The 10489-nt window shown below is 45.5% G+C and overlaps 1 protein-coding gene across 2 annotated transcripts in view; it reads left to right on the forward strand.

Annotated features, from left to right (window-relative positions):
- Positions 1-2890, forward strand: part of P4HA3 (prolyl 4-hydroxylase subunit alpha 3) — a 38389-nt gene extending 35499 nt beyond the window's left edge. Inside the window, exons 12-14 of one of the 2 annotated variants that reach the window (XM_060176835.1) lie at positions 77-173; positions 575-669; positions 2222-2890. In XM_060176835.1, the coding sequence (XP_060032818.1) occupies positions 77-173; positions 575-648 (171 nt within the window). In that variant the 3' untranslated portion in view covers positions 649-669; positions 2222-2890. The remainder of the gene's footprint in view (positions 1-76; positions 174-574; positions 670-2221) is intronic. The other variant, XM_007520245.2, reaches the window with a different exon arrangement.
- Positions 2891-10489: the final 7599 nt, after the last annotated feature.

Consider the following 10489-nt stretch of genomic DNA (forward strand, 5'->3'; position numbering starts at 1 on the left):
TGCATTTGTTTATGTGCTTCCAAAGGACTGAGACTCAAGGCTGACCCTCTCAGGGGTGGGGCCCTTTTGTTTTCAGAATGCGGCATTATTTTGGTGGAACCTGCACAGGAGCGGTGAAGGGGATGGTGACACACTTCATGCTGGCTGTCCGGTCCTGATAGGAGATAAGTGGGGTAAGGCCTGCCCTTCTGGAAGTCAGAATGGGGTGATGGGTCCAAAGTGATGTGATGAAATAGGTGGACAGAAAGTAGGACAGGCCTTCTATTCCAGTAGAAAGCACCGTACTGGGTAAATTATTAATATATTGAGATGATCAGATTTTGGGCCCCCAATAGTTTGAAAGTTCATAAAAGTCTGGGATCCTGTCACAGAGCAGCTGTCAATCAAGGCTTATAGATCTGACCAGATAGACCTTGATTTCTGAACACAGCCAAGGAGGCAAATATGACCCTAAATCCCAGTCTTCCACCCCAAAGAGAGAAGCACCTCTACCACTTAGTGTCTCCCCACAAGCACACGGTCAAACAAAAGGTAAGTAAGCGGTGGATGTGTTGATGTCATGTGTGTGTCCAAGGGCATTTACCTTTGGAGACAGAGGATGTTCCTGCCAAGATGGAGAAGCCACGCCCCCTTCTCGTACTACTCTGAAGTGGTACTTTGGAATTGGAGGTAATTTTGCTAAATGAAATAAGTAGAGGTAAAAGAGGGTGGGGTAGATAACGTAATGGTTATGCAAAGAGACTCTCCAGCCTGAGGCTCCAAAGTCCCGGGTTCAATCCCTCCCTCTCCCCACTACAAGCCAGAGTGGGATCAGTGCTGGTTACCTGATGGTTTCACTCATATGCAGAGTATAGGTGACTAAACAAACTTGCAAGAAAGAAGACAGAATAACCAGACTGCCTTTTTTAAAATGTAAGAACTAAAATGATGGGGACCGGGCTGTGGTGCGTCCAGTTAAATGCACATAGTACTATGCCCAAGGACTGGCACTAGGATCTGGGTTTCAGCCCCGGCTCCCCATCTGCAATGAGGATGCTTCAGGAGTGAGTGTAGCAGGTCTGCAGGTGTCTCTCTTTTCCCTTTCTTTCTCTATCTCTCCTTTTTTTTCTTTTCTTTCCTCTCTCGCTCTCTCTCTCTCTGCCTCCAGGGTTATTGCTGGGGTTTGTTGCCTGCACTACAAATCCACTGCTGTGGCCATTTTTTCCATTTTTTTGCATAGGACAGCGAGAAATCGAGAGGGAAGGGGAAGATAGAAAGGAAGAAAGATAGACAGACACCTGCAGACCTGCTTCACTGCTTATGAAGCAACCCCCTGCAGGTGGGGAGCCGGGGGCTCGAAAGGGGATCCTTGTGCAGGTCCTTATGCTTTGTACTATGTGCACTTAACCTGGAGTGTCGCTGCCCAGCCCCCTTTTCTGTTTCTTTTCGTTCTTTCTTTTTTGTCTCCAGGGTTATCGCTGTGGCTTGGTGCCAGCACTATGAATTCACTGCTCCTGGCAGCCATTTTTTCCATTTTATGGTTAGGACAGAGAGAAATTGAGAGAGGAGGGGGAGATAGGGAGAAAGGCAAACACCTGCAGACCTGCTTCCCTGTTTGTGAAGCTCCCCCGTCTTCCCCCTACAGCTCAGGAGCACAGGTCCTTGCACTTAGTATTATGTGTGCTTAACCAGATGCTCCGCCTCCCAGTCCTGCGAGTGTCTCTCCCTATTTCCCTATCCTCTCTCAGTTTCTCTCTGTTCTATCAAAAAAAAGAAAAAGGGAAAGAAAGAAAGAAAGAAAGAAAGAAAGAAAGAAAGAAAGAAAGAAAGAAAGAAAAGGGAAGGGAGGAAGGGGACAGTTGGGGCAGGGGTGGGGGTGGCACAGAACTTTGGTGGCATTGTCGTGACTTGCACCAAGTGTAGATATGAAAATACTCCTGAAATCTGATAATTTTCATTTTTTAAACAAAACATGTTAAATTGCTGATAAAAATACACTTAAAAAATGAAGGGAGATGAGCCCAAGAATCTTCAGGTTTGAAAATTAGTTTTGTAACAAACAGAACCAGTCAGAGAATTTTCCAGAGGGCAGTGTCCTCTTTGTTCTGTATTTCTGCTAGAAGCCACCTCTTTAGTTCATAACAAGGGCTGGGACTAGACGGAGGCAATCGAGTTGCTGCGAGTGAGCGATACAGCTGTCTGCTCTGCTCAGTCTGCTCTCTTCCTCCCCGCTCTCTCCTAGTGGCCAACAAATGGATACATGAGCATGGACAGGAATTCCGCAGACCCTGCAGCTCAAGCCCTGAAGACTGAGTGTTGGCAGAGAGAAGTTGCTGACACCCCGTGGTTTTCCAGAGAAGCCAGATGCCTAAAGCTACACTAGCAGAAGAGGAAGGGGAGAAACCTCGAAGAAGCCCTGGCAAATACTGCCTGCACTTTGCAAATGGAAGGCAACGACTTCTGCCTGAGAGCACCTGGGGATATTGCCTGGCTTCTCCTCAAGCCAGGAGAGTTAGAGTAGAATGGGCAATACTTTAAAGGAGAGGCAACAGGGCCAAGAAAGCGGTTTCTAGAGCTGAGACACTCTTTAGTACAGGCCATCTCAAGTCTCTGAGGCTTGGTCAGTGAGCCTTTCGACAATTTGAACCTTGGTCACTGGGGCCCAGAAGGGGCACTTAGCACACTTTCAGGAGGGGCCCAGCCTGACTCCCATATGCACCCATCCCCAATTTCTGCTGAAAGCAGGGCATGGAGTGTCTCTAAATCAGGAGTGTACCTCATCTGATGATCTTTTTTAAAGCATAAGGCAACGTTTTAATATGATGACTTCTAGTTTACTTGTTAAAAGTGTTTACACATGGCTTTTCAAAACCTAGAATATTCTTACTTTTAATTAAAACATTGAGTGAAAAAACAAGAGTATAAAATATTACTTATGTTACAGTCTTCACCTGACTTCCCTCCCACCACTCCCTGGAGTTTCACTGCATTTCAGTCACTCTGACATCATCCTCTCTCTCTCTCTCTCTCTCTCACACACACACACACACACACACACACACACACACACACCCCATCATTATCATCAGCACTACTGTTACCTTTTTAGGTTTAGATTTTATTTATTTATTTATTTACTCCCTTTTGTTGCCCTTGTTTTATTGATGTCATTGTTGTTGGATAGGACAGAGAGAAATGGAGAGAGGAGGGGAAGACAGTGAGGGGGAGAGAAAAATAGACACCTGCAGACCTGCTTCACCAACTGTGAAGCGACTCCCCTGCAGGTGGAGAGCCGGAGGCATGAACCGGGATCCTTCTGCCGGTCCTTGAGCTTTGCACCACCTGCGCTTAACCCGCCGTGATACCGCCCGACTCCCTAGGTTTAGGTTTTGTGTTTAGGTTTGGCCTTTAGGTTTAGGTGTTTGTGGCTCTCAAATTTCATGTCTGCTCTTCCATCCCATCTTTTTTGTCGTCGTCCTTACTGGGGCTTGACTGCTCTCTCCCCCTCATCCCCCCATCCAGATACAAAGCCAGAAAGACACCACAGCACTGAAGCTTCCTTCAGTACAACGGAGCCAGATTTGAAACTGGGTTGCGCATGGTACAAAACAAGCACACTATCCAAGTGAGCTACCTCGCCCATCCCATCCACCCCATCTTAAGGGCCTTTTCAGAAGGGATTTCCCGACCAGCTGACCTTTTGTTTTCTTCAGACGTTTCTCAGATTGGAACGACTGTGCTTATTTATCTGGCTATGGTCCCCTGCCTTCCCTGCAGGGTGAATGCCGAAGGGCCCCACTGAATTTGGTACACGTCTCTGCTATAGCCCCCTTCTCTTGTCTGCCTACTTGTCTGGCAACTCACTCTAGATTTTGTACTCCCATTTCTCTTGCTAACCTCATTAAGTCTGGCTCCAGGGTTCAACTAGGAATAGCAAAGAGGGTCACTTGAGAACGCAACAAGATAAGATTAGGATCACTCCAGGAACCCACCACATCACAGTTGAGAGTGCAAACACGTGTGGCTCACGGACAGAGGGACTTAAGGAGAGATTCCTAGAGCTAAAAGTCCGTACCAACTCGGGCACGGATGGTACCAGTCCGGCAGCCTGCCAGTTGAACCACCACCTTCAGTCTGAGTTTTATCAATAAAAAGACTGCTGAAGGAAGGAGAACTTAAACCTCACCAGTTTACAACTGTGGGTCTCCACTGCTGGTTCCCCTCAGGGGCTGGGACAGCAGCAAGGAAGCCCTGCACTGACATGGGGGTGGGGGGCAGAGAGCTGGCCGGGTAACTCAGGAGAAAATCTACTCTCCGGGTGGTCAGGAGGTGCAGCTATATAGTAGGAGACTTTTCACACTGTTCTTGTGATAAATTAGGGAAAAGGGTGAATGGTCCCCTCAGAAGTCTGGCTCCAAATAAGGCATCCAGCAAATGTTTTTGGATAAAAGAGTAAGAAAGCATCCTTTAAGCCCCACTTCAGAGGACAAGCCAAAGGCTTATAGGTAGGATGTAATGAGAAATGCTCCTCAGAATGAGCTAAAGCAGCATTGATGGGGACTAGAATATTTGATCATTGATGCAAAAAAAGATATTCCAGGTGACTTGGCTCAGACCCCTCAGTGAAGGCAGGGGGTGTGTCTGGCTCACAAAGAAGCCAAGGACTGGGTGGTTAGACACTGTGCTGCCTTTGCTCACTTTCTACACCTCAAGGTTTTTGGTGCCCAGAACTCTGCGCCCCTCACCCACCTTGGGAAGGGGCTACCATCCAGCTTCCTCCAGATAGCACCAACCCCATGTCCTCAAAGGCACTAGGATTCTGGAAATTCTCCTACGAGGTTACTGCCATGTAGGGGAGGAAAAATAATTCTCTGTACCAAGTTTTTAAACCCCTGTAGCAGAAGATTGATTAACAAGAACAGAAAATTTATTAACATGATTGTACCATGTCTACATAATAAACACTCGGGAAGATGAGGAACTCCCCAAGGTGGCTGAGAATTCAGGACTGGGTACCTTTGTGATAGAGTAGGGGAAAGAGCATGTAGGACCTCTTAAGGGAGAGAAATTGAGGTTTAAGAAAGATGACTGGCTCCTTAGGAGAATAGGCAGGAGGCATTATAGTTTGTGATGACCTTTATCTGAGTGTAATATCCACTTCTAGTCCCTTCTCCTATGACAAGTCAGTTCTCCTTGGTTTATAGAATTTCCAGAGAGGAGATTCAGAACTGAGTTCCCTCAGGCAGGTTAAGAGCAATTCAGAGGGATCTTTGTTTTGCATTTGCTACAAGGGCCTATAGCTCAAAATAGTCAGTGTGCCAGTGGGCCATTAGGGGTGATAGAGTCTGCTGCATTTCAGTGGGCATGGAGGCTTCTCTCACTCCAGATTAAACAAACTGAGATAGAAACTGCTATCTGTGGGGACACTGCGTCCCTTTCTTCACAGCAGTGGTGAACTCAGTGTTTACATATGTTAAGATGTTTTCATGTCCACCTCAACCCCACGAGGTTAAGGCAGTATTATATTCATTTTACAGAGGAGGAGGCAGAATGAGGCAAATTTGTGAGACCTCATAGTTTGGTCCCAAACCTTGTTCCCTGACACTCCATGTTGTTGGAGGCTTAGGTGATGCAGTGTATGTCTGGGAACTGAAGGCCAGTAGGGGGATGAGATAAAGCCACAGTGTTACATGCTGGTTAAATACACGTGGAAATGTTTCATGCAATCAGAGGCACGGCACTGAGTGATGCAACTGAGAGCTGAGGGAAGGGCTCAGCACTCCAGAGCACAAGGTTTGTATGCCTGAGGTCCTGTACCTCTTTACCCTGTTAAAAAAGAGTTAGTGGGAATCATTGTGACTTGGAGTCTCTGTTCATTCTAATCACATTGCCAAGATGCTGACTTGATGCCAGGTCCTTGGGCCACCAGGAGAGGAGAGCAAAATCATCACAGGACAGTGTGACCACAGGTGAAAATAGGAACAAAGAAAGGTCTTTAGGGGGGCAGGCTGACCAAATCTGGAAGATGAGGAGGGACTTAGTGCCTTCGAAGGAGGGACAGGGCTCTGCAAACAAGGAATGCCTGTACCTAAAACTACAAATAGTAACCCTTTCTTGTAGTCAGTTTGCCAGTTCCCAAAACACTTTAGCACTGTTTTGTCATCTACCCAAGGAGAAAAGGAGCACATGGATTGTGGAAAGGTAAGGCCTGGATTGATTAAGAGCTTGCCTGGGAGTAGACTGTGCTAGAAGCCTGAGGCCTCATCTCCTGTCTCACTAATGCTCTTTTCACTTGATGGTTATCAAAACCTGTTGCTCTATTGCATCATGAAGAATGGAAAAGTCTTATTTGTTTGATATTCAGAACATCTAGTTGGCTAGAAAGTGATATGGGCTGGTGGGCATGTAATTTAGTGGGTAGGTTGCTAATTCTAAATTGTGGCTTGGGGAATAGAGTGATTATAATTTCTTTCTTGTATTGTTCTAGAAGGGTTTTTTTTTTGTTTGTTTTTTTAAGGAGAACACTGATCAGTTTTGCTTTTTTTTTGTTTTGTTTTTGCCTCCAGGGTTATCTCTGGGGCTCGGAGCCTGCACTACATACAAATCCACTACTCCTGGTGGCAGTCTTTTTCCTTGTTGTTGATGGATAGGACAGAGAGAAATTGAGAAGGGGAGGGGAAAACAGAGGGGAAGAGAAGGGTGGGGGTAGACAGCACAGGGGTTTTGCAGACTCTCAAGCCTAAGGCTCCAAAGTCCCAGGTTCAATCCCCCCCACCATAAATCAGAGCTGAGCAGTGCTCTGGTTAAAAAAAAAAGGGGGGGGGGAGATAGACACCTGCAGACCTGCTTCACTATTTGGGAAGTGACCCCTCCATACAGGTGGGGAATCTGGGGCTCAAACCAGGATCCTTGCATTTTGCACTATGTGCACTTAACCTAGTATGTGCTACCTCCTGGCCCCTCAGCTTTGGTTTTTATGGTGGTGCAGGGGATTGAACCTGGGACTTTGGAGCCTCAGGCATCAGAGTCTCTTTGCATACCATTATGCTATCTACTCCCATCTTGAAGGTCTTTTTTTTTTAAAAAAAATTTTTTTGTTGCCCTTGGTTTATTGTTGTTGTTATTGATATCATTGTTGTTGGATAGGACAGAGAGAAATGGAGAGAGGAGGGGAAGACAGAGAGGGGGAGAAAAAGATAGACACCTGCAGACATGTTTCACTGCTTATGAAGTGACACCCCTGCAGGTGGGGAGCCGGGGGCTCAAACTGGGGTCCTTATGCTAGTCCTTGCGCTTTGTGTCATGTGCACTTAACTTGCTGCATTACCGCCTGGCCCCCAAAGCTGACAATTTTTGAGAGAGGTGTCTCCAGCCTTTTCCTGGGCATTGAAAACACATGTTCATATTTGCTCAGATGTCTGATGACCAAGTACCCTGCCAGATGTATTTGCTGAACACATGAGTGAATCATCCCAAGTCCACAGATGAACAGTGAATGTATACTGGGTGACAAAACCCATGCCAGATGCTCCGCAAGAGTGTGAAAAAGGAGGAGGCCTGCTTATTCCCCTTAAGATTGGTGCACACACGTGACTACAGAATTTGGGCCAGCAAAATAGCTCACCAGGATAGCATGCCTGTTTTGCCATGTGTGCAATCCAAGTTGAGCCAGGTCCCACCACTCTGGTGGAAGTTGCAGTGCTGTGATGTTTTTCCCTTTCTCTGCCTATCTAAAAAGTTGGCCCAGAGTGGCAAAGCCCCAGTGATGACCAAAAACAACACACAATTAAGACATAAATAAGTGGAAAGCTGTGGATTGCTCACCCAAAGGGTAATGGCTGCAGGAAGAAAGGAGAATCTACTATTAATAGTGGGCCGAGAGGACCTCTACACTGGAGCCCCAGTGAGAATGTGAAGGTGTGGAGCCAGTGAGCAGCTGCCACCTCCCTTAGGTCCCTTTCACACCAGAGGGAGGGGCAGACAGAGGTGGTGCCTAAGAGGAGGAAGTGAGTGGATGTTGATTTTGGGGGCCCCATCCAGTAAGGCTAAGGGCAACCAGCACAAACTGGCCTTTCATGGAACCACTCAAAGAGTTCCCTGTTTGGGGGCTTTGACTACTCAAGCAGGGAGAAACCAACTATTGAGCTGTTGGAGAAGTCATGACACATTTTTGCATAGAAAAATACATCCTGACTTTTCCATCAGCCCAACAGGAGGGGTGGATGGGGAGAGATGCTTATTTACCTACAGAATACTGTGCACTCAGCAAAATATAAAGTTACGGAAGGGCTGGAGAAAGGAACAAACATTAGTGTCCACTCACTGCTATTTTATCGCCTTCATCTTTTCCATAATTTTCATCCCTTTTGGCAAAGAAGAAAACTAAAAGGAAGAACTTCCCTAAAGCAGAATGTGGATTGGGAGGTCTCTCCCACCAGTTCCTTCTAACTTCTTTTTAAATTTTTTTTTTTAATATTTATTTATTCCCCTTGTTGTTTTATTGCAGTAGTTATTATTGCTGTTGTCGTTGTTGGATAGGACAGAGAGAAATGGAGAGAGGAGGGGAAGACAGAGAGGAGAGAAAGATAGACACCTGCAGACCTGCTTCACCGCCTGTGAAGGGGAGCCGGGGGCTCGAACCGGGATCCTTAGCTGGTCCTTGCGCTTTGCGTCATGTGCGCTTAATCTGCTGCGCTACCGCCTGACTCCCTAACTTCTTTTTTTCTCTGGACTTTTCCTCTTCTTGATGTTCACACAACTACCATATGGCCCAGCAATTCCTCTACTAGCTATAGATTCAGAACAATTGAAAGCAGAGACTCAACTGTATACCAATGATCACAGCAGCATTAATCGTAACAGAAGATAGAAACACCCAAGTGTGCATGAACGGGTAAACAAAATGTAGCATGCACACAATGGAATACTATTTAGCCATAAAGAAGACAATGTAGATGGACTCTAAAATATTGTTAAGTGAATTAGCTAGTTACAGAAAGGAAGATGCGCATGTCTTCATCTATATAAGCAAATAGAAAACAGAAATAAACAGAAAACGGAATATAAGTTTACAAGAAGTGGGGGAGTTTATGTTGAGGATGATAAAAGCTTTAGTTATAGATAGTGGTGATGAGTACACAGCATTGTGAATATAACAAATACTAATGAATCATACACATAGCTAAAATTATTTTTAAAACCTTGCATATTGATGTCATACACACATAACACATTATATACATGCATAGTCTCTCATATATATATGTATATATATATATTCACATAAACACAGACTTGTAAAAATGTAAGGATATTCATTCCCAGGCCAGAGGAAGGTTTTCAGCACTGCACATGAAATTCAACTGTTTGGCTTGAAAACAGCCCCACCTAGTGGGGCTAGGGAGGAAAATCTGATGGATTCTAGGCTGAGTGGATTTTGCCTTCATTTCCTCTCCTTTGGGCTTCCTAGCCAGGATGAATTCATTCCCTTGCCTTTTTAGCTCCATGACATCCACTCCTTTTCACCTTGACTCTGTAGAGTGTACCATGTCACTGTATTTTCTATACTTGTCTATTTAACCTTCATGACACCTTGTCAACTAAGTATTATGTTATTGATAATTATTACTGCAAGAATCACCTGGGGCCAGGTGGTGGCTCACTAGGTAGAGAGAGCGCGCGCGCACACACACACACACAGCTATGCATCAGGACTAGGATTTGAACAAGGAAGAAAAAATAAATAGAAAGATAGAAAGCAAGCCAGGAATCATGGAGGTACAGAGATGCATCAATAACACTGGTGGCAAAAAAAAAAAAAATCCATTTTATATGATAGGACCAAGAAACTGAGAGAAGGGAGAAAGACAACTACAGACCTGCTTCACTACTCGTGAAGCTTCCCTCCTGCAGGTGGGGAGCCGAGGGCTCGAACCTGGATCTTTGGGTGGGTCCTTGCACTTAGTACTACTATGTGTGCAGTACTGGGTGTGTCACTGCCCAGTCTCCCAAAAAAACTGTTTTCTGATGAGCAATCTTAAGTCCCCAAAGTAGCAATGTAAATGACTGAACTGAGTTTGGCACTCCTGTCCCATCTTCTCCACACATTAATCTCACAACTCATCTCATCTCTGCTATGGTGCAGGAGTGATTGATGATACTGGTCTGGGAGTCTGGTGGTCTGAACTCTAGTCCAGACTGTACTAATCATCATAAGCAAATCACTTTCCTGAGCAAGCCTTTGTTTCCTCTTCTGTGTGCCCTGCCTACTCACTCTACAGGTCTCCAGAGGTAGTTGTGCTTAATAATGGCACACATAGGTACACAGGGGTACTGTCTGTTATTTTTTTTTAAATATTTATTTATTCCCTTTTGTTGCCCTGGTTATTTTATTGCTATAGTTATTGTTGTTGTTCTTGATGGCGTTGTTATTGGATAGGACAGAGAGAAATGGAGAGAGGAGGGGAAGACAGAGGGGGAGAAGAGAAAGACAGACACCTGCAAACCTGCT

This window comes from Erinaceus europaeus, chromosome 17 (assembly GCF_950295315.1).
Source record: "Erinaceus europaeus chromosome 17, mEriEur2.1, whole genome shotgun sequence".
NCBI classification, from domain to species: domain Eukaryota; kingdom Metazoa; phylum Chordata; class Mammalia; order Eulipotyphla; family Erinaceidae; genus Erinaceus; species Erinaceus europaeus.